Source organism: Lepisma saccharinum, chromosome 11 (genome assembly GCF_977018435.1).
Source record: "Lepisma saccharinum chromosome 11, izLepSacc3.1, whole genome shotgun sequence".
Lineage (NCBI taxonomy): Eukaryota > Metazoa > Arthropoda > Insecta > Zygentoma > Lepismatidae > Lepisma > Lepisma saccharinum.
The window spans coordinates 13,772,982-13,800,296 of NC_139239.1; the positions used below are offsets into that span (position 1 = coordinate 13,772,982).

At 42.0% G+C, this 27,315-nt stretch overlaps 1 protein-coding gene across 9 annotated transcripts in view; it reads right to left on the bottom strand.

Annotated features, from left to right (window-relative positions):
* LOC145994644 (semaphorin-1A-like) overlaps positions 1–27,315 on the bottom strand; it is a 487,954-nt gene that overhangs the window by 416,934 nt on the left and 43,705 nt on the right. For all 9 annotated transcript variants that reach the window (XR_014442390.1, XM_083130750.1, XM_083130748.1 and 6 more), the window contains exon 2: positions 7,668–7,875. Coding sequence is in view for 8 of the 9 variants with exons in the window: in XM_083130750.1 (XP_082986876.1) it covers positions 7,668–7,824 (157 nt within the window). In the remaining variant the exon portion in view is untranslated. The remainder of the gene's footprint in view (positions 1–7,667; positions 7,876–27,315) is intronic.

Sequence of the window (27,315 nt, forward strand, 5' to 3'; positions counted from 1 at the left end):
GTACGACAACGTTTATTAGAACATTTTAAAGGTATTTCAAAGGTTCATTAATCAGACGAATGCCTTTCCCAAGCTTTTCACTTTGATGATTAGTGTGTGTTGACTAATAATTGTTAGTAGCATAATTCATCTATCTAGAAAAATCATATTATAGAGGGTGGTCTAAAAAGGTGACCGAAATACTTTCTACAAAACCACAGCAGTTAACTTTTTGGGGTCGCCCTGTATAAACGGCACGTAAAATCCCCATGGTTCAAGAATGCAGAGAGAACTGGGATATGAAGCATGAAACGAACTCTTATCCTTGGCAGTAAGGTGGAGTCACTTATCTTCAATTTACTGACTCTTAAAGAGTTAAGACATATTTCTAAGAATACATTTTTTCCTCTCTCCTGTAAGTTTAACAAATTGGAGTTATGTTGTCCCTCTGGTTCTCACACGACGAGTTGGAATCGAATCCAGAATCCTTGACTATAAGGCTACAAGAGTTATAGTTCGCAGGTAAAAATAGGTGTTGCGATCAGCGTAAAACGATCCATTCAAAGTGGGGGAGGGGCAGGCAGTTTATTAATTACACAAACTCAGTGGTCCGTGCCCGCGTACATACCGAACGCATCCCTCCCGTCTCTTCCAGTCGGCAATCGGGAGACGAGGCATCTCCGGCTCCTGGACCGGATCCAACAATGCAGAAACTCTCTCCGAGGTTTCCAGCACGCTAGCTCCGCTCGATGGCATCTGATGCATTCGCCACCGGGATTGATTAATTGCCAGGCGAACGCTCCGTTACCTGGTCCCAATCCGTCGTGGATCTGGACAATTAATCGCGAAAGCATCTTTAAAGAGAGAGGGAGAGGATGGTGGAAACTTTCGCAGGGATGTTAAAACTGCTCGCGGGACCGGAATTAATTGTCAAGATCCCCCCGGATGGAATTTTTCCTCCTATTATTTCCGCAGTCACGGAGAGGACGCTGTAATTTGGAGGACCTCGTCATTTTCGCAGATGTGGAGAGACTCTCCCATCTAGCGGTAGAATGACGAACATTTAGGGTGTAAGCGAAAACAAGTCAGAAAGCTAAAAAATAGAACTTTTTGCAGGAATTTCTCCCTGTGCTAGCAAAGACGTTTCCGAAAAAATCCTCTCCTATAAACACTGCTATGATAGGCCTATTCGACCTTGTGAAAAATTACATCTGTTTAGACTAGAATTCCTTTTAGAGTATCGAGTCGTGTAGTTTTCTTTCGCTGGTTACTTCATTTGATATTTTACTTCGTTTTTCTGCTACCTGTGGCTAATCGCGAAGACGGGGAGGAATGAAGATATGATGAAACTCATGCACAAAGAACGCCCAGGCCGAAACACCAGACGTCGAAGCGTGATGTGCTAACCACTTCGCCACAAAAGTTGGCTTTGCCGCTGTTGTCCAGGTATCTTGACGACTTATGGTGCCACGTAACGTACACAAGAAACAAGAGTAAATTTTATTCAAGTTTCAAAAATTGTTCAAAGTCGATAAATATTCTCCGGCAGGCATAGGAGTCCGGATGGAAGTACAAAGGGACATGACCCCCCATTGAAAATTAATGTTAGCATAAAATCATATATTCTCACGTTAATGAATGATTGATTTTCTTGCCTCTCTACCACTTTTGGCTAATCGCGAAGATACGTTTGAACTGTGATGGAACACAAGCTCCACAGAAGATGATAACGTCTGTGAGCCCAGACGCCGGAGTCTCGGTAGTCTGCAAAATGCAGTCCAGGGTATACTATCTGGAAGTAAAGTAAAAATTGGTACAAGGTCGCAGAAGAAATGTTATAATTCCCAACCGAAGCACCGTTTTAGAGAGGACAAGCACTCTTTTGAAAAAAATGTATCTTCGTTTCGCCTCGCTTCCACCCCAGTGGGAACTGCAAACTGTGAGAACTTCCAAGCTGAACGTGTGCCTCTAAACCTTGTCAGCCACAGCCAAGTACGGAAAGTGAACCAAAGTGGTCTTACCAGGAAAGAACCATATGAAATGCAGTTAACATGTTAAGCCTCAATATAGCTGACGAAGGTTGCCCTTTGCTATTGCACCGTATTATTTCTTGCTTCTTGTTTGTTACCTTGACGCCAAAGACCCTCAATTTCCACTAGCAAGAGTGGTTGAGGCAGTCTCCTTCCATTAGATTAACGTTACATCTCTTCTCCCCGCAGTGGCTGGTGTACTTGGTAGAGAATGCATCAACTAACGATGCTGCAAGAGCTCTTGACGTATTCATGGGCACATCCTGCTTGATACGACGGCTGTGGATGCTGCTAATGAGTAACAAAAGAGTAATCAGAACAACCAGCAGCATCTTTGGAGCTGCCCTCTGTTATCTTACACAAACACTGAAATCGTGACTAGGCCATTTTGCCCTCTTTCGGTTCAAGGTCACCGGTAATGATCCCGGCTTCACGATCTGCGTCATCGGAAACGTGCTGTGATTCAACATCTCGTAGACTCCCGCACCTTTTATCGCCTCTAAAGTAGATCTTCAAGAGTTGTTTTGTTTCCATCTTCCTTGTTCTCCTTTTCATTTTTTTCGCCCCGTAGGGGAAATGCAAAGTGGATCAAAGAATCAGCGTTGCAAATTGAGTTGCTTTTCTTTTCTTTTTTAAAGCTTGGTTGAAGATCATGATGCTGCGTCACGATTTCACTCTCGGATGGGATGTTACAGCACTTTTCCCCACGTAAAAGAGCGCGGTCGAGTGGGACAGAAGGTAAGGCTCACTACTACTGTTCCTCTTAAATTTGCCGCATAAAGGATTCGCTGATGGGAGTTTCACGGATGCTAAAATGCAGTTCGAAAGATCATGAGATACACACCTCACTTAGATGAACGACGGGCATTTTCAGAAAATGGAGTTTGCGAGAAAATGAGTACTCGTTAGGCTATCTTCCAGTTGACAAGCGTGCTACAGCTGCAGACCTCGTATTTGGATTGTGTCTTTATCTTCTGAAAGGGCCGACTAGCGGTAAGGAATAATGCCACCACAATATCCGTTTTATTTTCTTATGCTATGCCAGGAAAGTTCTTGGTCCCGGGTTCGATACCCGGTGGAGACATATAGTGGTTCGGATCCCACTTTAAACTGTAGTTCAGTCCCGATTAGCCTTACTGTGCATAATGTGGACTTAAAACACCAAACCAAGCCAAGAAATTTCTCCATTTGAATCACCAGAAACAGTCACATTATAGTAGTTCCGATTATGTATTATATACTTGAGTGCTAGGACGGGAGGAGGACGTTGATGTGATAATTGGAAAACTAGAGAAATGGAGCCAATAACATATTTTTGCAAAAATATGTACTCTAATTGGAAAATATGTAAAATACCACAAAATATGAAAAAAATATGATACAATACCTCAAAATATGAAAAATATGTTAAAATACCTCCGAAAAAAATATTTGATATGAAATTCAGGCATCCCTTTCTCTACAGTGTAATTCGCCTACCTTTATCATTTTTGCTTTACAAAACAAAAATGATGTACCTACATAATAATTTGGGCGCTACTAATAATCGAATAATGTTAACCGGTAAGTTCATTGTCCAGAAACAGAGAGAAGAGAGATGGTATGCATTGTTCTCATGATATAAATTATCTGTTGTAAGTCAAAAACATAATTAAACTATAAATAAGCTCATAGTAGAGGTAAGTTGCAGAGGTGCTCATTATGATACAGTCCAGTCAACACAAGATACATGGTTTCTCCGGAGCTACAGTACTTGGAAGCTTAGATCCCGAGAGCATTTATTCTACGTAGGAGCGACCAACGTCCTGAACTATCACAAAGAGAAAAAGAACAGGGCGTGGGCGGGATTTAGGAAGTAGTAACACTTTCACAGGCACCGACCAGCCACCCATTCACCAGGCACGATCAGATCTGACATTCCCTTGATGCCCGAGCGATCAAGCCGGTTGAAACGGTTCTGCTGGCACAGCTTGAAGAGGGAAAGAAAAAAGGTTGAGTGAGTGAATACCTGCCATGCAGGGAGGAGGGAAGTTGAAGAAATGGACGGCAGAGAAAACAGAAAACCTGCCATTAGCAAGAGAGACCCCTGGTGTGCACAAAGCGAGGGAGGAAAAGCTTCAGTCAGCATCACCACCCCCCAAAGGGCTCCCTCTCAACTGGTAGATGATAAATACGCTATGGGATAAGCTTTGTTCCAGAAGTGGCTCAACCGCATTTTCCCTTCCCGATCCGTGCCATTGTTTTTCCAGACATTTCCAGGAAATCTCAACGCGGTTATGCTAATACGGTATTGGAAGTTCTAGGAAAATCCAAAACAATGCCCACATACCTTTTTAATCGCCTTAGTCATACGCAGAAAATTAATGTCGAGGGAGCTTACATGTTAGGTAGGCATGTTTGCCTTGAAACTTCTTTAATTGGTCGTTGCCCAGGAATCCCACAAAGTTACCTTCACAAAAAATTAAGTTCTAAGGAAGCAGCTTTGTCTTTTCCTCTGTGCGTCGTCAACAAGATTAGTGCAAAAATTCCACCGCCAGAAGCTTAACTTTGTTCCTGCGGTTGATTCGACACGCCTCTTGTCTTCGAGCTGACCGTAATATAAGACTGGACAGGTTCATCATTGATTCTTTGCTGATTCCGCGTCAGATGCGCAAACACGTGCTTCTCTAGGCTGTATCCAGCAGGTTATGAGCGGAAGGTGTAAAGTATTGAATACCTTATGAATGAACATACAGGGCAAAGACGGAGCAGTGGTATGTACCTAGTACATATGCATTCATTTCTAAGATGCTCATTAGCTTTTGCACTGCCAACACACACATCATGACAGTGTGTTGTAAAATGTTTGGTGAATTTTGGCACTGGCAGTGCATATTGGCCCTATTTCGCTCATATGTATATATATTCGATACATATAAATTCAATATTATATATTACGCAGAAACATTTCTAAGGGCTTATCTCCGTTGGCCCCTTAAATACGCCACTGAAGAGACAAGGCAATGATATGTATGAGTTAAACATGAAACGCAAGTGAGGACAGAAGACAGGATTTCTCTCTCCCTCTCCCCCCTTCCTTCTCAATCTAAACTCCCTATCTCTTTTCTCTCTAGGCCTTCCCGATGGCGCAGTGGTAGCGTCATCGCCTTGTAATCAAGAGGTCCCGGGTTCGATACCCGGTTAAGGCAGGCACATAATAGTTCGGATCCCACTTTAAACTGTAGGTCCAGTCCCGATTAGCCTTACTGTGCATAAAGTGGACTTAAAACACCAAATCAACCAATTTCTTTTCTCTATCTAAATTTCCACTATCCCTCTACTTCTCAATTTCCATCTCTAAATATTTTCTCTACCTAGACTTCTCTCTTTCTCTCTCTAAACCTCCATCTGTCTTTCTCTCTCTCTCTCTCTGAATCTCCCTATTTTTTCTCTCTATCTGCATTTCCCTCCCTTCCTCGCATCACTCTACCCTCTTTCTTCCTCTCTAAATCTTGCTCACTGTAACTCACTTTCTCTCTCTCTCTATCCTCTACTCCTTTATCCCTGCATGTGTGTCCCATTCTCTCACTTTTCCCCTAATTCTTCCATGTGTTCCGTTCTCTTCATCTCCCTCTAACTCTTCCTGTCTCCACCATTTCCTATTCTCTCTCCATATGACATCGAGTTCAGCCTCTTCACTAACCTGGTCGCTCCATCCACATACGGACGGATAAGTGTACAAGTGTGCGCCGAAGTAAACTTCACTTCCGTCAGGCCACATTAGCTTTTGGCGTAAAGAGAGAGAGGTAGATGGCGCGCAGGAAAAAAAATCTCCATGAAAAGAAATTACCTCTCATTTCGGCTGATTACAGGTCTATTCATATTGTCAAACTTGCCGTATCCGCCTGTTTAAGAGTGGGAGTTTCACCGGTTGTGTTGTAGTCGCACTTTCTTCGTCGCAAATTCACTCCAACTTTCTCTTCTCGGAAGCGAGAAACCTCAAGTCAAAAGCGTTATGCAAGTCCTCCCAGAGCGAACCAGTTTCCCACAACTGGACTTGAATGAACAAGCATGGAACGTCCATACGTATGTGCAAGTATGTGCAAGAAGTAACGCAGAGGAACTTTACAGCACAACAATCGCGCGACCTACTTTACATATGCTTACCTCTGCTCTTGAAAAGGAGGGTGGTGCTTGCGTGTAAAGTCTCATCAAAGGAGAATCAAAAGATGAGTCAAAAACTGATTCACTTTTGAATGGCGCAAACTGGTTGACGATGCACGGAACTTGTGTGGCAACTGACTGCCCAGGAAATATGCTTGTGAATAAGCATTTGACAGAGCTATGCTTGTGAATACAAATCTGACTGACCTACGCTTGTGGAGCTTATGGTATTTGACTGAGCTATTCTTGTGAATTTGTATTTGACTGAGCTATGCTTGTGAATAGGTGTTGGACTGAGCTATGCTTGTGAATAGGCATTTTACTGAGTTATGCTTGTAAATAGGTATTTGAATGATCTATTCTTGTGACTGGGCATTTCGCTGAGTTATGCTTGTGAATATGCATTTGACGGTCCTATGCTTTCGATTAGGTATTGGACTGAGGTATGCTTGCGAGAAGGCATTTGACTGAGCTATGTTCGTGAATAGGCATTGGACTGGGCTATGCTTGTGAATAGGTATTTCAATGTTCTATGCTTGTGAATAGGCATTTTACTGAGTTATGCTTGTAAATAGGTATTTGGATGATCTATTCTTTTGACTGGGCATTTCGCTGAGTTATGCTTGTGAATAAGCATTTGACGGTCCTATGCTTGCGGATAGGTATTGGACTGAGGTATGATGGTGAATAGATGTTTGATTGTGTTATGCATTTGAATACGTATTTGACTGAGCTATGCTTGTGTATAGGCATTTGACTGAGCTATGCTTGCGAATAGATATTTGACTGGATAATTGGTGGATCAAATATGCAGCCAAGATTATTAGGAACTGGCGTCTCTCCCGTCACTGTTTGATTCCCTATATAGCTTGAACATTTCGGTGTCGCTCGACCAAGCATCGTGAGGACAATACGGAAGGTACTTGAAAAAAACAGAAGCAGCAGGTTCGGGGCCTAGAAAGCCGCGGCAATGGGATTTGATGCGAGGGCCACGATCTTTAAAGTATATGAGGGTCTGAGAAATAATACCAACAAAAATACAGGGTTTCCAACTTATTCTGCCAAAAGAAATTCCTCGACTTTTCCACGTTTTTCAGGCAATTTCAGAACACATTTCCACAGCATTCTGTTGTGCTATATTCTCATAACAATATTTTCATGTAGAATAACTTACGAAAAAATGGAATTTCTATTTCTATTTCCAATTACTCTTAATTTTATCGGTCTTTTCTAGGATTTTGGGGTGTATTTTGAAAATGCCCTTATTTCTATAGAGTTTATTTCTCCGAGTTTTTAGATTTTTCAGGCCAGTGGAAACTCTATCTAAGGTTCTAAACGCCGCCGACTTAACACTACAAATAACAGACTACAGGTGAAGAGAATTTTAATGAGGCATCAACCAATTTATCACTTTCGTTCTCAAGAATTGGCTACTAAACATAAATGCTATCTCACATCACTAGAATAACTGTATCTATGCATAGAAAAAGTAGAGGAAACTGACGCAACGCTTACCTAGCTGCACATACATCTTGGTGCGCACGTCCTCGACCCAGGCGGCCGAATGCAACACCTGCACGATGAAGATGAGGAGCAGCAACGCGGGGATGGTGGGTGGAGTACTATCGGGAACTCGGGCTCGAGGCCCGGAAGGTAGCACATGTTCCAGCATAGCGAACCGGTAATCAGGCCATATTTACTGCGGATTGGTTCTGTGTTCACCCTGGAAGGAAAAGAAACGAGGCATGAGAAAGAGAAAAACCAAAAGTTGGGCATCAGTACCTATATATACGTACATACATGCTACACACACACACAAACACATTAAGTGTTGGATTTTGGTATTAGTCTATTTTATTTATTTATTTATTGAACTCAACAGGTACATACCTAATTACAGAGCTCATATGAAGGATACATAGTGAATACAATTACGTATATTTCTATAATATATAGAGAAATTATGTACATAAATACACACATACATATACATATACATATATATATATACAAACACACATATGTAAAATATAATTAAAATTATTTTATATATATATATATATATACACACACACTTATCACATAATTTCAATAAGAAATTTTGTGTTTAAGCTTAGGCCATTGTGTTAATAGTGGCTTTACTGAGGTCCCTTAGGATCATAGAAAATATGTCAATGGTGTTATTCTTGATTAGCAGTTTATTGTAACTGGTGCACATTCTCCACAATGGAGATTTCTTTTCAATTTCAGATCTAGCCTTCTTTATAAGAAAAACTTCATTTCTGAGTCTAGTTTTCGACGACGGGATTCGAAAATGTATCTGGCAGAGTAGATGTTCAGCATCTACTTCGTGATTTAACAACTTTCAGGAGAATACTATTTCCTGTAACGTTCTTCTATGCCAGGGAAACTCACAAGGACTACCCATGCCCAAGACTGGAACCTTAAACCTCCGTAGCAATATATTGACTGCAGCACTCCTCGTGCTGGGTCACGGAGTTCATGCCAAGGAAAGAAATATACATACACATGTGCGAACGTGCAATGATGTACGAATATGCTCTAGCATACGCGTATTTCAGTAGGCCTGTTGATCAATTTTTGCATCAATACGAAGTTTCTTTTAAGTCCACTTTATGCAGAAATGAACATCGCGCTATAACGCCAGGGGTCCCGGGTTCGAATCCTGGTCTGGGCATGGATGTTTGTGAGTGTCTATTCATCAATTTCATCATATCATCACTCATCCCCATCTTCGCAAATTAGCCAAAAGTGGCACAAGATGCGAAGTAAAAAAAAATCAAATACAAAAAATTATGCAGAAAGGTTACTTGGGACTGGATCTACAGTTTAGAGTGGCAAAGAACTATGTGGTTCTACCGGGTATCGAACCCGGAACTCCTTCATTGCAGGGTGATGGCGTTACTCCAACGGGAAGGGCCTATATCAATAGTTTATTACTGATATATATATATATATATTATATAAATAATCAATCCTCTGGGGTTGGTGTTGTGTCGTCCATATGCGTTTGTGAATGCCTCTTGATCCTTCATATTATTCATCCCCATCGTCGCGATCACATGTGTATATGTGCTATCAAGAGTGCCTTTATATACAACCATAAGTCATAACCGATGTTGAGAAACACATTACCCTTCATGCATTTAATCACTTATATAACACAAAATATTCCTCTTGCAGACAACATGAACACTCCCGATGTGAATTGTTAAAATAGTCTAGACAATGTTAGCAAAGATATAAGATAAATAGTAAGTGGCAAATTGAACTTGAAGTTCAATATTTATATACGTTTGAGCTTTAGAGAAGATGTGGTCATTTATCAAATCGTAAGTAAATAGAACGATAGTCCGTTTAGTAAATATCACGGACAGAGGTCAGTCAAGAGATAATATACATATCAGAGGTTATACGATTAGATTAAGTACGTACACATATGTACAAATTGTAATACTTTTAAACTTGATGTGTGTGTGAATTCTGATCGAATGAATTAGATTCAGAGTATCGTATCACAAAACCTGTACACACGCTTTGGATACACTTTCGAATGTGCTTAAGGCGAGGAGGGACAATTTCCCCTAGGTCTTTCTCGCTGGGGCAGCTGCTGATCACTGTTGCCAACTTTGCTCTTTTGGAGCCAGATCTGGCTCTTTCGTGCACTCGTTTGACTGTGAACTGTGGCACCCGCCCTCTGCCCCACTATGATGCCACCACAGGCTCCGGCCCATAAATACCAACTTTTGCCATGAGTGTACATTTTGCACGTGACGTGATATTCGTATAGCTATAGGCTGCGTCACCCACCTCTTCTTTCCTCCCCATGTATTTTTATATATAGCGCTGTGGCTAAGATGAAGATGACAATTTTGTTATCCGGGAACCCTTTATTTTCGATTTTATATTAACATCATTGGATTGTTGAGATGGGTGATGCCGCCAAATCTAGGCGGTGAAAACTAAGAATAAATTGCCATCACTTTAAAGCTAACGGTAATAGCAGCACCCCCACCCCTCTGACAACTAAAATTACCCTAGTAGGCACTTTATGCAGCCTTCGTTAATCTAGCTGCTTGAAAGTCCTCTTTAGCTATATTAATGGTGAAATTTAGCTCTATTATGAACATCAGGTTTGGCAACACTGCCAGGATGACCGTGGGAGGCAAGGAGAAATGCACTAGGCTTATGGGACCATTATTTTATTCGTTCTCTCGGGAATATCAAACATCCGATGACGTAGAAAAGTACATGGATGGAAAAAGGACACGTTGAACTACGTATGTCATAGTAGTAGGAAAAGTCGAAACTCCCATTTGATGAGCCATAACTTGAAGTTGAAGTTGATGTCCCATAAGGAATACATGGGATTCGGTAAATACTAATTCATCATATTTTTCAAAAATCGTATAAGGCTTACTAATCAACTTAGGAAACCGCTTCCACTTGCCACATGGGGAGAAATTCATACTCTTCATTTCTGGCGGAGATCTTTTTAGTAGCATTGCTCATTCCGACGATATTGGAATAATTGCATGCTTGGTGCGTAATTGTCCCTCTTCGCCTTAAAAGTGGTAAGAAGAGACAATAGTTTGTTTCACTTGCAGCCGTCACCCCTGTTTTGCCACTGGGCTCATCCAGTTCGTGCATGCGCAGTTGTGTCGATAACCTCTGTTAAAGCAAACTGACTGTTGAACGTTTCTTGAAACGCCCTCTACGCTACATTCTTGCCAATGCTTTCCATAATGGCAGATTAGTGTTTTAAAATAATAAAACTTGTACTAGATAAAGTAACTGAATAACTAAGACTGGAAAAGGATCTTATAAGTACATTTTCATGTTTGGGACACACTTTACACACCCAATACAGTTGGCGCCCCTGTTTAGAGCGCGGCTTACTCCGTTGCTAAGGGTTTCCTCCCAGTTACAAACTTAATTAAGAATAAGACCTGCTTCTTGGTTCTGAGGCCGTACTCCTGAGTTACCGACTTCTATCTCGAAGATTAAACGCTACGCGCGGAAGAGCTTTGGCAAAGTCAAGTACGGTAACCAACATTTAATTGCCGAGCCATATACTTGCTTGATGGCTTGGCGGAAACCTGGAAGTACGTATTGTTTTCCAAACTTGCCTGGAGTTATGTGCCAGGGAAAAGCCCTACACGAGTTGCGGAACGGTATGTGAAGCAGAATAAATGCCAATTGGGTGACATTTACTTTAACCGTGTTCGCCTTGGAGAAGGAAATTCTGGGACCAATGCAATATCTTCTAAGAACGGAATTAGTGGCCATTTGTGTGGTAAAGTGTCTGCTGTTCATTCGAGCATTTGAAATTTCATCCCCAAGTAATCCAATGACTTTGAGGTGCAATCATTTTGAGAAAATTTAGAAGCTTTTTACACTTCAGTAGGTTTGGGTAAATTGTTATTAATAACGATGGGCGTCGTGAGGAGGGCGGGGGTTGTTCAACCCGCTCAAGGACAGCGGTATCGTTAAATTTAAAATTAGATTAGATTTGGTTCATTTTACTTCGATTTTCTGCCACTTTTGGCTAATCGCGAAGATGGGGATGAGTGACGATATTATAAGGGGACACCCAAAGACATGCACAGTATGGGATTCGAACTCCGAACCCCTCAATCCAATTTAGAAAATAAACTAAAAGATTTATTATTTTTTATAACAGAAACGGTAAAGATATCCCTTGTGCGTCGTGTCATGTAGGCATATAGAGTGTGTCGAGGGGACACACATTCTCGATGTCTACAATTTTCTGGAGGTGATGTGATCAGCACCACGCTCCGGCTGTTTTTACCCCTTCCCTGGTACCCATTTACTAGAGGCTGGGTGAACCTCAAAGCCACTTTGTTCAGGGATATTCCTTGAAAACCTCCCACCACCGGAATTGAACCCGGGTCTACAGCGTGACAGTCAGACGCTCTGATGACCGGAAAACCGCGTGCTTTCAAACTCAGAAATGTTGATTGATTGGATTGATTTTAGTTCGCTTTTCTGCGACTTTGGCTAATCGCGAAGATGAGAATGAGTGATGAAACTCATGAAGGGATACTCACAAAGAGAAAAAGTGTAGCGGGTATGATACGTGGTGGTGGTGAAGCATCAGAGTATTTCTGATTCCACTTTAAACTGTAGGTCCAGTCCGTGTCCTCAAGTTTCGCCTTATCCCATTCCGCCTTATTGAGTTTTCACCTCCCCCAATAGAATTTCAAATTGTTTATGTGACACGAAGTTTCTAAGGCGAAACGGGACATCCCATTTCGCCGTACACATAAAAAAATTTCCACCTGGGAATATTATCGAGTTAATGGGAGCGCAGAGCTTGTGATGATGTTGCCTACCTTGGCTCTCATTGTCCTGTGGGTTAGGTTAGATTAGGTTAATAATACATTAATAATAATGACCCTTCATGTCGATAATATTCCCTGGTGGGATTTTTTTGTGTGTAAGGAGAAACAGGATAAGGCGAAATGGGATGTCCCGTTTCGCCTTAGAAAGTTAGTGCCACATAAATCACGCGAAATTGTATTAGGGGAAGTGAAAACGCAATAAGGCGAAACGGGATAAGGCATATGGTGAAACGGGATAAGACATAAGGCGAAACGGGATAAGGCATAAGGCGAAATGGGATAACGCATAAGGCGAAACGGGATAAGGCATAATGCGAAACTGGATAAGGAATAAGGCGAAACGGGCCGTAATCGTACAGTCCCATAAAATGGACATAACAACAACGACTCAACTCACAAAGAACACCATTGCCCAGACAGGGATTCGAACCCGAGACCCCTGGCATCGTAGCGCGCTGTGCTAACCACTCCGCCACGGGGGCCGGCAAATTCATAAATGCAGAATAATAAAATAAAATAAAAACAAAAGAATATATGAAAACTGCATATGCGAAATTCGTTGTACCTCAGTCAGTACTTCATTTTAGTAAGTAACCTCGAACAGATTGTTATGCCTAGAGAGGAGAATGAAGAGTGGGGACATAAGGTAGGGGCATTTGCAAATTGCATAGTTTTTACTCCAATTCATGAAGCGATTCACGTTCTTGTATTCAGGGTTCGTTCGGAGAGAGGGAGTACAAAAAAGGGAGAGAGAATAGGAAGAAAAGGGGGTAAAGAAATACAGAAAGTGGGGAAACACGGAAGAGTGGGGTGTAATAGAAAAGGAACGCTTGGAATAACAAGTGGATGTGTCCGACTTTCCGGCTCCTACTGCTTCGCTACAACAGAATCCCATTAGGGGGCAAATTAAATTTCCGGACCCCTCTTTTGTGACGTTTCCCAGTCAAACATCCGTCCGGACTATCAGGCGGGATCCAAGACGCGTCACCTTTCTTTTCGCTCCGTTAGTCTCGGAGCGACAGAGGTGTTCGCTCGTTGGCGTTCCGTGCATCACACAGGTGCACAGAGACAATAGAACTGTGCAAGAGATATTCATCTTGAAGATCAGTGTCTGCCAATCTGTCTTGCACACAGGGTACCATGGCAACCTGTTTCCAGGGGTATCTTGGCGGACCGTCGGTCTAAAAAAATATGCTACGAGTTGCACCGAAAGTGTACAGGGATACCAAAGATGTCAAGAGGAGAGGCAAGGAGAGAAGAGAAGAAAGGAGAGGAGAGCAATGGGGAACAGAGCAGAGAAGAGGAGAAGATAGGGGACGAAATGAGAGGAGAGAAGCGGAGACGAGAGAAGAGAGGACAGAATTGGAGAGAAGTGCAGGGGAGAAGTGGAATGTAAAGTACAGCAATAATTTTCCTTAAATCATATTCAAAATTAGCCCCCAGTCCGGAGAACAAAAGAGAGGACAGAAGAGGTGAAAATGAAGAGGACATAAGGTGAGGAATGAAAGGTGAGAGGACTGGAAAACAGAGCAGAGAAGCGGATAAGACGAGACTATGGGTAAAGTAAAAAAGAGAAAAGAAAAGAATCCTGGAAAAAATCAAAGGATATAGAAATGAAAATAAGAATGCAGTACGAAATAAAAGGGAAGAGTAGAGTAGAGAAGTGAAGGACAGAGAAGGGGTGAAAAGAAAAGAATTCGGTGAAGAGAAGACCAGAAATGAAAAGAGGACTTGGAAATGTGGAGGAAAATTATTGAGAGCGTGTAAGCTTTCGTGAGAGGAAAACTAAAAGAGCTTGCAACCTCATGGTTGAGCACTTACAATGAAAGAAGAAGACACCCGGACATATTCCTCTGCTTGTGATCCTCGACACCGGACGGAAAACTCAACGACGAATCCGACTAGGTTATTTTTTTTTATCTGAACCCCCCCTCACGACGTAGCAAACCAGATCTGAATTCCTTTCGCTCTCCTTGTTCCTGCAATTGGGAACATCTCCAAGTTCCAAACCACCGAAGGGGAACCACGAAGCTTATGAAAGAGGCATCCGGCTCTCTCATGTGAAGTGTTCTTGCGCGTTCCTGGAGAAGAGGAGCGGTCTGGTGATCTTTCCGATGCTCCACCTTGTTACTGTCGAAGTCCTCCTCCGAGGAATATTAACGTCTGCCTTGTTTCTTTGGCGTAGCCGAAGCGGGGATCAATGATAAGGAGGGGCTCCGTTCGTCTTCCGAGAGAGAGAGAGAATGGGATGGGAGCGAACATTATGTAAATACCACTATTTATCACGAAGCAAGAAGCGTAAAGATCAGCCTCCAGCGGTTGTGTCGACGGAAGAGGATTCCTGCTTCTTGTGAGGAGAGCGATTTTCCTCCTGCTAACCCTTTCGATATTCTCTCCAGTTAGATCTTGAACGGCTGAATCGATTTTTAGTGCAGCGCTGATCAAGAATCGTTCGCAGTTTCTCGAAATGGCTGTGCACAGCTTAGGTGTTCGGTATTTTTCAGACAGAGTACTGTTTGCTCTTGTATAGACGGACCCCACTTGAGGGGCCATTGCAACCCAGAATTGTCGATTACTGTACATCTACCTCTTCAACCAACAAAGTGGCTCAACGCACGTAAGGTTGTTACTTTTTCAAAGTAACCATCGTTATTTTACGATACTTTAACAATTTCTTACTCGCAGTGGTCCAGTCGGTGGGGTATCTGCCTGTCACGCGGGAGAAGCGGGTTCGATTCCCGGTGCAGAATTTTCCAGCAATGTCCCTGGAATTCACAAAGCCCCTAATTTAATTTTTTTAATAAAAAGGGAACCCTGGGGGAACCGTAGGGAATAAAAACGACCGGGCAGTGGTGCTGAACACATCTCCCCACAAATGACTGAGTTTGTAAATGAGGGGTCTACTGAGAGAGCTATGCCACTTTGACAAGAAATGAAAATAAATTGAGTTTTCTAAAGCATTGCGTTGAGTCATAATTTGTATAACAAAGGGTAATTTTCTTTTCTGAACATATTGTTAGGTAAATTATTCAAAAGGAAAAATATGAATTTCAATATAAATACCATTTATTATGGACATGTATGGTATATTGTTGTAGTATACCCATGTGGAAAAATTAATCTAGCACATCAAATACTTTGAACAAGGCTTAAATACTTTTCCCTCAGTGTAAATCATGTTCACAGGGTTACATATGATCTACATAAAGACAACTTCATATGTCTTCTGGAGGTTCTTCACTGTCCATTGTTTCTGTGGATTTTAGTTTTTGGTAAACACCATGAAGAACTGGAGGAATATAAGGCATTATTGCCATGAGATCTTTTAACTTCAGGGCTGATATTAAATCTAGCACCGGTTACTGCAACACAACCTCTGCTACTCCTATTGCAGACACCATCAGTAAGTGGCATACCTCCTTCTCTCACTCAGAATGATGAGGACGTATTCAAGAACTCAGAAAATCTGCTGCAGAACAAGCGGGAGCTATGCCACATGGTTGTAGTTCACATGATAGATGACAGATGGTAGGACAAGACTGAAAATGGCAAAAAATAAAAATGTCAAGATTTATGGCATAGCTCCCTCTCTCACTAGACCCCTCAAATGTGTGGGGACCCTATTTTCTTACATACCCTTACACTTTCACTCACCTGTTTAAAAGAAAATCTTACAGAGTGGGGTTTCATTTTTCTTAGAAACTGATAGCATCGTGACTGAAAATAACGAGATTGTATACGTGTGCGTGTATGCGTGGGAGATTACTTACAATATGCACTACATATGGGAAGATAAAGTATCTTGACCATCCCTGTTCAGCTGAATGTTTGCAGACACACACACAGAGAAAGGATAATCAATATCTCTAATGTATATCCTCTCGCCAGAACTCCTTTATATGGATTCCTTGTATTTTTGAGCAGTGGGTCTCACGCAACATACAAACCAAATTGTACTCACCACGTCCCCTGTTTTCATGTTTAATTCTCTCAATATACGGCTTCCTAACGGCTGCATTGTTACCTAAATTTTACCAACAATTTTCACCAGTGCGCTTCGATCTATCAAGCAGAAGGAGAACCGATCTACGTGTGCGAAACTATACGGCATATAGTTCTAGAACCACCAGGTGCTTTTCTGTGAGAACTTCCTGCCACACTGGTGGAAGGAATTTCCATCCACAAAAGAAACAGGAACCAGCTCACTTATGCTCCATCATGGTATACACCGCTATACTTTCACATGTTCACAAGACACAAGTGTGTGATTTTTCAGTTGAAACCACTGGGAAGTTCTGAACTTAAGAAATGGGAAAGATACTTCCGGCTGAGATACGCCTACAGTATAAACTGTTTCTCTTAATTCCATTATAAGATATAAAATGTTTTTGTGCCATGACTAGTAACGCGCTGCACACGAGTTCAACAATACTGTTGCTTTCTGAGAACGCGTGCGTGCTTGTTTGTGAGAAGGTGAAGACTTCTCAAAATAAATATCCCCCTGAGGGTTTGGCGTTTCTTGTGGGAAATTGAAAGGCGAATCTTCCATAAAGAGCATAACGTTGCACCAAATTACCAGGTACTGCAATGCAAATTCTGCCTGATGGTTCGAGGGAGAAAGTGCACGAAATTTTCAGCTCTGTCGGGAACAATGGGAGGAAGATATTTCCAATTGGCGCTCGGAGAGGATAGGTCGATAAAAGATAATTACAAGACGAGCGGTCACCTTTGATAACGCTCGCTTTGTGCTAATCATTTACTCTCTTTCGAATTGGTTCGACTGTTCTCGAAATTCTCTTGCTCAATGGCCATGTTCTCTGGAAAATTTAACACCTGGTCAATGACCACTTATTGTTTCCTCATTGTCTTTCGGACTGGCACCGAACACACCATTGGTAAGATAAAGTCACGTACATGCAACTGTGAAAGCTTTGTATTCGTTAATGCACTTCTGCTATCGTAATCATTGTTTGCAGGGCATTGTATCATAGTATCGTTCGTGCTGATCAGTGAAAAATGGAGAACTGAGGAGTCAAGGCTTCTAGTTCGACCGCTGTACTCCACACTTCCCCCTCAATACCATTGGCCATTATATATCCTAGCATCTCATTATCCGTTGGTGTCTTGCCTTTAACTTCTCATCATTCAGACTATTCTAGTCTTACGTTTTTTGCTATTCTGTTTGTTCTTATTTCTCACCTTACCTCTTCTTGTAGTCCCGATGATTCTCAACAGTTTTATAACACCACACTGTATACTGCCTCAATACCTTTTGCCCCTTGTTTGTAGTCTTTCCAAGTGCATTTGCACCGGAAACCAAGCCTATTTCAGGTTTTCAGAAGCGTTTAGAAATATCCAGAATCAAGCAATGAGGCGGAATCAGGTATACAAGAAGATATATCAAGGGACAGTTTGTGAAAGATCGTCGTATTTATATTGTGAGTGTTGTTTATGATAATAGTGACATTTTTTGTTTGTTTTAAGTTTACTTTATGCACTAATCGGGACTGAACCTAAAGTGGGATCCGAACCACTTGTGCCAATACCGGATATCGAACCCGAGACCCTTTCATTACAAGGTGTCGACGTTACTACTACCGACATCGGGAAGGCCCTGTTGCTATGTGTGTTGATAGGCTAGTAATATGATCTCAATAAACCTCGGCCACAAGATAAGTGATAAGTTTTCATTTTCACATCACTTACTAAAAAGGCTCATTCCTACCATAATTTTAAGTGTGTCCCATAACTCTACCGCGCAAAGAGATTGGGCAGGTTACCGTGACGTGGAAAACATCACAACGTCATCTCATAATTATCCTCCTCCTGATTGTACATGCTTTATCCATAACAGCTCTTCAACACTCTTTCCTATGACATTAGCTATTTTCTTTATTTTGCGTCGCTTTTCTGCCGCTTTTGAATTGTTGTGACGATGAGCATGAAGAGGCGTTCACAGACACTCACTCGCAAACCGGAACACGAACCCGGAACCTTCGATGTGCTCGGCCGTAAGGAAGAATGGGCAAATACTTTGAGCAACACCATCAAAAGTGGTGAACCAGATAGAAGTGTAGTGGGTTCTAACCTTGAACAAGAGCAGCTGGTTGACTAGATATGACTCACACTTCCGTTGTTCGCTTCCGAGGTCAAATAATACACAAAACTGCAATGTTTCCGTCAGGAGGTATAAAAACGAAAGCTGCAAGAGATCTGTAAAGGAGATGAAGCGAGTGAACAAGGTGGAAACAGAGACAACGTTACCAGTCAGATACATTCCCACGTTTTTCTGACTTTTGGACAAACCTAAGTTGCCCTTGGAGTGGCCTTCAAAATGCTCTTGATTACAGGTTTCAAGTCGTCTGCCTCTACCATTACGAGTGTGTACAACTGTCTTCAGGACCATGCACAGCTAACAGCAGGGTGAGCACGTAGAAGTTACTAAAAGGGATGACAACTTACGATTGCCTGTCTCCAACCCTTCGCACTAGCATCTTTGTTATGATCTGGTTCAGATGTAACCACCTCAGATTTTCAATGGCGGTATGGCAACTTTAGAATGGGCGCCCGCAAAGAGTGTCAAGGGGGGGTCACTCTCTCCTCTCTTTCCAATAAGGAAAATTGACTATTTCTCCTTCCCCTTTATTGTAACTCCTTCGTCAAATTCTTTGACTTGAAACTTCTTTCTAGTTTTCGATCTTCTTTTCTCAATTTTAGTACATAATTCATTTTCCATGCTTTCAAATTTCTGTTTGTTCTTTATTCTTTCTCTCTCTCGTTTCACTATTTCTTTTTTCTTACTTTCTCTCTCTCTATCTCTCTATCCCTATCTCGCTACTTTTTCTTCTTTCTCTTTCTCTCGCTTCCTACTTCCTTCTCTGACGTGTCTTTATTTCTCTTTCCTCTGTGTGCGTGTTTGTCATCTCTACGTCTTCTTTCATCTCTCTTTTTTCTATCTCCCATAAAACACTTCTTTCTTATGATGACATAGACATTATTTTTTTTGTGCAACAAGATTTTTGGCCCATTGTTTTTTCTTGAAACTAACAACTTTTCAGTATCTCCATTTTCGAAAATTTTATGCGGACGCCTATGATATCCATGACTTTAGAATCAATGTGTTGAACGCGGAAGAAATTAAATGTAGAAATTCTAACTGAAAGACTGTGATTAATCGAAGCTCGAACCAGGCAATGCTGACACAGCAACATGGGTTTTGTCTTAGCTAAGCAGATCGCGACTACAGTTTATAATTTATAGATCAAATTTTTCATGGTTCAGATCCCACTTAAAATAGCAGGCCCAGTCCCGATTAGTTTGTACGTGCATATAATAACGTTAAAAACAAGCTCTGCCACTGTATTCACAATAGTGATGGGTTCAAGCCGTTCATTTGTGCGAGTCGACTCATGAGCGCTCGCTCACTGAGAAGAGTCGTTCAAATGAGTCGTTCAAAAGAGTCGCCAAGCTTCTTTTTCTCGAAACACATGCCTGAAGAGGGGGAAGGGGGTAGGAGGTGTTGAAGCAGATGATTGTATTTAAGTAAACGAACACAACGTACGTCCTTCAAGATTAATAAATTGTATTGCATTTTTGTGTATATGTGTGTGCGTGTAGCCGACTAGATGGCCAAGATTCTGAAGTAATCGACATTTGATCTTGCCACAGAAGTTCCCGGGTTCTAGTCCCGGTCTGGTCAAGGATATTCTTTACGAGTGTCCCTTCATCTGTATCATCACGCATCATCCTCATCGTCGCGATTACTTAAAATTTGAAGAAAAGCGGCATAAAATAAGAAAAATACAAATACGATTCTGTATGTGTATGGATATACATATATGTGTAAACAGTAAACACACACACACACAAACAAAATTTATTGCACATACTTGTTTTCATTACTCTGCCTCATGAGTGAGATTTTCTATATTTGTATCTTGTTTCAGTTTACATTTCATGCTGCGGATAATGCAAATTATGCAGTACGATAGCATACACAGAAATGCTATATAATTATATCAACCTTTTATTAGTAATAACGTGCATTTACATATTCTTCCTTTTTTTCATTCGATCACTGGTTTTAATATCGCAACAAATGTGAGAAAGCGAGTCAACAAAATGCACTCCAGATCTGCGCTGCGACACATCATCGCTCGTTCACGACTCTTGAAACAGCACGAAGAGTCACAGCACAGTCCCACGACTCTTTCCCCATCATTCGTTCACGACTCTCGAGACGGCACGAAGAGTCATTAAGCACCTTAACGACTCGCTCGCCTTAGCGACTCTTCTGCTCACTCATCGTTCACGACTCTCGAGACGGCACGAAGAGTCGTGGAGCACCTTAACGACTCGCTCGCCTTAGCGACTCTTCTGCTCACTCATCGTTCGCTCGCGAGTCGCGAGCTCTCTTACACAAGGCGCGGCGGCGGCAGTCTCGCCAGCAGACTGGATCTACAGTTTAAAGTAGGATCCACCCGCTCGCTCTCCGCGGATGGCTAACAGCTGTGTTTAAGAAATATATATCGCTCTTGAACATTATCCATGTCCATCCCATATCCATAGCTTTTTGTTGTTCTACAGTCATTCAATATAAGTTTCTGCCAATATCATAATGTATGATCGAATTTCTATAAAGCGGGCCAAATTATACGTATGTATTTTTTTTTAATGTTGCTTTCTACTAGTAAAACACCTTAACACGTAGGCTCACCGCAGATGGCCAACAGCTGTTTATATCACTCGTGAACATGACCCATGTCCATCTTACGTAGTTGTTCCTAATTCTGCAGTCATTCAATAAAAGCTTTTTTGCAGTATCATGTACGATGAGATTTATGATTAAACTTCTATATTTATTCTTTAATGCTGTTTTCATTAGTAAAATATTTACACGTTAATGTTAATGAAATATTTCACGTCATATGAAAACGATTTTGTCAGACAATGTTTAAAGTCCACTTTTATGCTCCAATAGGCTAATCGGGTCTCCCCGATGGCGTAGTGATAACGTCGCCGGTAATCAAGGGGTACCGTGTTCAATACAAAGTGGAGGTTCGGATCCTCCTTTAAACTGTAGGTCCAGTCCCGACTATCCTATCTGCACATAAAGGCTAATCGGAATATTGTAATCAAGAGGTCTGTGCCTAACACCTTCTCAAAATTTTTACAAGACTCCCCTAATATTTTTTACTAACATTTAATTTCTTGTAATTTTAGCGCTAATGGTTTGGCCGAACTTGAAACTACAGGACAAATGTGTTGGCTGTTCTTCGCTGCCCGTCATGGGCTGAGGTTGCGCGCTCTCTCTCTGCAAACAACACTCGCGAGTCGACTCTTTCCTTCGTTCAAAGAGTCGCTAAGGTGTGCCACGACTCTTTGAACGAAGGAAAGAGTCGACTCGCGAGCATGCTCCTTCCCCTCTCATCGTACACGGCACGTTTCTGCCCGCTTCACTCAACTAGGGGTAGGGAAAAGGAACAGAGAGGACCCCCCCCCTCCCTCTCCTCTCCAGTCCCCATTTTCTGCCCGCAGAATCGACTTGCTTTCTTTCAAAAATTCCGGCCGCCAGGCGAGTATACACTTGCGCATGCGCCTTCCTCGCAAAATTCGTGGAAAGGAGAGGGAATAATGGAATAATAGTTGCTTGGCGGGCGGAGGAGTCGTGGCACACATACGACTCTTTGAACGTGTCGTTCAATTCTGGTGAACGAGTCGTTCACCGCTCACAAGAGAGAGTCGTTACTTTTGAACGACTCGTTCACGAACGACCCATCACTAATTCACAATCTGGCTACTGCAAAAATCAGAGCGTGAGGAATTTGCTGATACTACTGGAAGCTCCAGACTTTCCAGTCTCCATTTGCACGTTCTCCACCTCTCAGGAGACACAAGAGGCCTTACTAAAAGGTCTAATAATATTACAGCACGGATACCCGCATTACGTTTGTCCGCTTGTCTAGGGGAAAGATCGATAGCATGGCTTCCCCTGGAAGGTATGCATCCTGTGAGAAACGCGCGGCTTGCGTCTGCCTATCTATCCGCTAACTTGACAGCAACAATTATTTGTGACAGGCCAGACAGTCCATTTACATTTAATCTTTTGGCGGCCTGGTGGAGCTTATTTGCCGCTGATCTTTCCCCCTAATGTTGCTGCCGATTCGTTTGATAGATTTAAATAACTCTCTGATATTTGATTCCCCGTACGAAGGGGCAAAGAAATTTCTGTAATCAGAAGGGCGCACGCTATTAAGGGGAGTGACATTTTCTTTAAACGTTCCCAACCGGAGATGATTTCTCGTTTTATTCCGCCTTTGTGTGTTGGAAGAGAAGTTTCATCGTCAGAGTTTCCAACTCCTTGTCACTCACAATACATACGAATGGAGCTGAAAAAGTAAGATATGGCTCCAATGGCACAGTAGGTTACTTGCTGTGCTGCCAATAGCATAAGGCGTTAAAAACGGATTTGGTTTTTAAATATTCCCTCTGAAGGGCTCCATGCATTGAATATACAAGGAAATTACAGAAAGAATATACAAGAGTTCGACTGGAAGATTTATTATATTTATCCTTACCAATACTCTTAAAATTTCTTGCTATCATCGGCCTCTCCACTCCAATGTAGTGCATTACGCTCTCGTCTTGTCATGAAGGAATTCCGGTTTAGAGCCCTGCTGAGTGGTTTGGAACACAGTTTAAACTGCAGGTCTATTCTCGATTACCGGATTCATCTTAATGACACTGTTTCAGATGATTTTTCCTTTTCCAGATACAATTCTAAGACTATAACGCGATGATGACGCCATGACCCCCTCCTTTCTTGCAAAAGTTTGTTTACTTCTTCAATCTTTATCCTCCAGCACCACAAATCCACTGTTGCCAGTGACATTTCTTTTCTGTACTTTGCTTATTCTTACGTTGCTTTTGTATCTCTTGATCGCGACGATGTGCTTTAATATTGATCACATCAAGTTGTTGAAGAGACCGGAAATCGAGTTCGGGACCTCGGGTGAGGAGATAATGAGACAAAAACTCGAAGGATTCGATTACAAAGACAGAAACTTCATTTTTCTCCAAGCTGACAACATGGTACAGAAAGGAATATCACGTCACCACAGATTGTCCTACGGGTGAAATAATGGACGGGCTAACACCCTCTTCAGTAAATAATCTACATTTTTTGCTTATTCTACTAAGTATTCACATTCCAGAGAGTGATCCTCAGCTAGGATTGGGCCATATACGGTCGTAATGCGTCGTAGTAATAACAACCTTGCCCGGTAGGCAAACTGGTTTACTTAAGCGTAAGGATCCACATCCACTTCTGACGATGACTGTACACTGAATTCTAAGTTTCCAGCAGGTACAACGGTGAAACGGGGTCTTTGATCACATTTCGCAGGTCAACTCAATAGTCACGCAAGGCTCATGCACCCAACACGAATATCCCATACTTTCAGGGCGGAAAACACTTGTATTGTCGTACCCTTTGCGACTCCCAGCTCTCCCAATTTCCGTCGTGACGGAAAGTTAGAAACGAATGGTAAACACTGAGGCTGTGTGGTTTGTTCTCTCTAATGAACAAGTAATTAGGTTTCCCTATGAATATTCCACAGCGTTTAACGACTAGCGTCTTTCATCTCTCTCGCTCTGTTTTCTTTTCTCCCACTTCTGCTCTGTCGTTTTCGCAACCGCGGCAAAAATACCTGTTTCTTTACGCAACGTTTGAACTGTTGTCAAAAGCAACCACACAAGAGGAACCTGTCACGTGTTAAAGAGAACAATGGGTGAAAGTATATTGGAAAATTGAATACGATTCGGTTGAAACACTTTCTCTCCGTTCCTCATATTGTCGATTGAAACGTTAGCAAACTGACTGGCTTTGGTCTCTTGGAATTCCTTTTCCTGGAACTTGATAATTTTAAGATTCCAATTACAAAGACGACAAACTTTCTGAAAAGGCTTCAAATCGAACGAAGCACCGCGCAGCGGTTGCTGGTTCAAACCAGACAAATCTTAGAATTCGTTTGTTCTGAAAGCAACACGCAGAGATCAATTAAAACACTAACAATGAAGCCGTGTAGCGTTATATGAGTGTGAATGCGTGTTTTATAAATTAATTGCATACATCGTGCTTCTCTAGGAAGTATGTAGCTGCTATCTTCGATGTTGGAGTCCCAAAAATCTCAGTCCATACGGCTCAGTATCTAGTCTTGGAACCAAAAATCTCAGTCTATGAGTCTCAGCTTCTAGTTTCGACTCCAAAAATCTTAGTTCATAAGTCTCATAGAAATTTAGTCTCTGTTCCAAAAATCTCAGTTTCTAGTCTTGGTTCCAAAAATTTCCGTTCGTCAGTCTCAATTTGTAGTCTCGGCTCCAATAATTTCAGTCCATAAGTCTCAATTTCTAGTCTCGGCTCGAAAATCTCAGTTCTTAACTCTCAGTTTCTAGTCTCCGCTCCAAAAGTCTCAGTACATAAGTTTCAGTTTCTAGTCTCAGCTCCATAAGTCTCAGCTTCTAGTCTCAGCTCCAAAAATCTCAGTCCTTAAGTCTCAGTTTCTAGTCTCAGCTCCAAAAGTCTCAGTTTCTAGTCTCAGTCCTTAAGTCTCAATTACTAGTCTCGGCTCGAAAATCTCAGTCCTTAACTCTCAGTTTCTAGTCTCAGTCCATAAGTTTCAGTTTCTAGTCTCGGCTCCAAAAATTTCAGTCCTTAAGTCTCAATCTCTAGTCTCGGCTCGAAAATCTCAGTCCTTAACTCTCAGTTTCTAGTCTCAGCTCTAAAGGTCTCAGTCCATAAGTCTCAGCTTCTAGTCTCGACTCCAAAAGTCTCAATTTCCAGTCCTGGCTCCAAAAATCTCAGTCCACAAGTCTCAGCTGCAAAAATCTAAGACCACAAGTCTCAATTTTTACTCTCGGCACCAAAAATCTCAGTCCACAAGTCTCAATTTCTAGTCGCGGCTCAAAAAAATCTCAATTCCTAGTCTCTAGACTGAACAAATAGTGATTTTTTATTGCGAGTTGGCAACTCTGAGGACAGAGCAGAGAGAGGATGACTAAAGTCTTCAGGAGGTTAGCAGAAGCCACCCTCATTAGAAGAGAGAATTAATTTTGCTTCCGACTCACGTCGATCCGAGACAAAGATCTGGTTACTTTCCCACAAAACTAAGGAGCAGCGGGACATGCCCTCGGATTAGCATTCGTGAGGGCGAGGGGAAAAGTTAAATGACATGATTGCAGTTAACTCCGGGTAACTACTAACTCTCTCGCACGAACACAAACAATAACTTTTTTTCCTTCTTTTGGCAAGAACGCGAAATAGGAAGCATCTGACAGGAATGAATATTCCTCCATTATTCAACGTCTCGCTGTGTTTCTTGGCGAGGCTGCTGAGCAAGGCTACTTTGGATCCTTTGGTTGTGTCGGCAATGACTCACCTCAAAAATATCTAGTTTCGAAGAATCACGGTGATATCTAAATTCGGAGGGGAAACGGAGAGAGGGATAGGTAGAATTCAGTGGCGTATACTGGGTCCAATATCTGGGCTATCTCACTATGTCACGTGGTCCTAGGCTATGAATAGAAATAAATGTACCAACTGCTAAGAAATCAGGTTGCCAACTCATAAGAAATCAGGTTGCCAACTCATAAGAAATCAGGTTGCCAACTCATAAGAAATCAGGTTGCCAACTTATAAGAAATCAGGTTGCCAACTCATAAGAAATCAGGTTGCCAACCCATAAGAAATCAGGTTGCCAACTCATAAGAAATCAGGTTGCCAACCCATAAGAAATCAGGTTGCCAACTCATAAGAAATCAGGTTGCCAACCCATAAGAAATCAGGTTGCCAACTCACTGATACGAATAATAATATTTACAATTTCTGATCGATTTTTCTCCTGAATTTTATTCCCTAGACTTCAGGCTTCGCAGATAGCCTAGCTAGCCTAGAATATTCGCTCCTGGTAGAGATATGCAGAGCAAGAGGTATGGAGAAAGAGCAAAATATATGGATGCAGAGAGAGATGGAGGAGTGGAATATGAAGAAATGTGTGTGTGTATTTAAACGCTCTGGTAGAGAGAGCCACGTGAAAGACTCGGGTTTAATTCACAGGGTGATGATCTCAACTTTTCCCGTAACGTCAAAGACTAAAGTGGCCCTGGAGTTCATCCAGCCTCTATGGGTAACTGGCGCAAACCCTGGGGATAAAGGGGGCCGATGCTTATGACAGCACTTCAATGTATGGGTTTGATTGATTGGTTGGAATTTGAATTATGGATGTGTCAGCACTTAGGCTATTTGCCCCGTCATATTAGGGGGTCTAGTCCCTTACCGTAGCTACAATCAATACCTGTCTCTGATATCTAAAATCTCCCTACCTAGTTAAGCTAAATCTGTAAAGATGCACTCAGCCCGTAGATGGACAAACACACCCCTACAGAAGACTATACTGGCCGTTCAAGCGCCAGAGTCCCGTTGGCTTGCAAAACTGCAGTTACCGAGTTGTACTAGGTGGAAGTGAGGTTGATATTTAGGCACCTTCTCAGAAGGTCACCCCCCACACCCCTTGAATATATGGGATCTGCCTCCCCCCACCGTGCTTTGACAAACACTGTGCAATGACTAGGATTGATTGATTGATTTGCTTTATTTTACATCGCTTTTTTGTGCCACTTGGCTAATTTGCGAAGATGGGGATGAGTGATGATATGATGAAATTGATGAATGAACACTCACAAACATCCATGCCCAGGCCGGGATTCGACCCCTTGCGTCG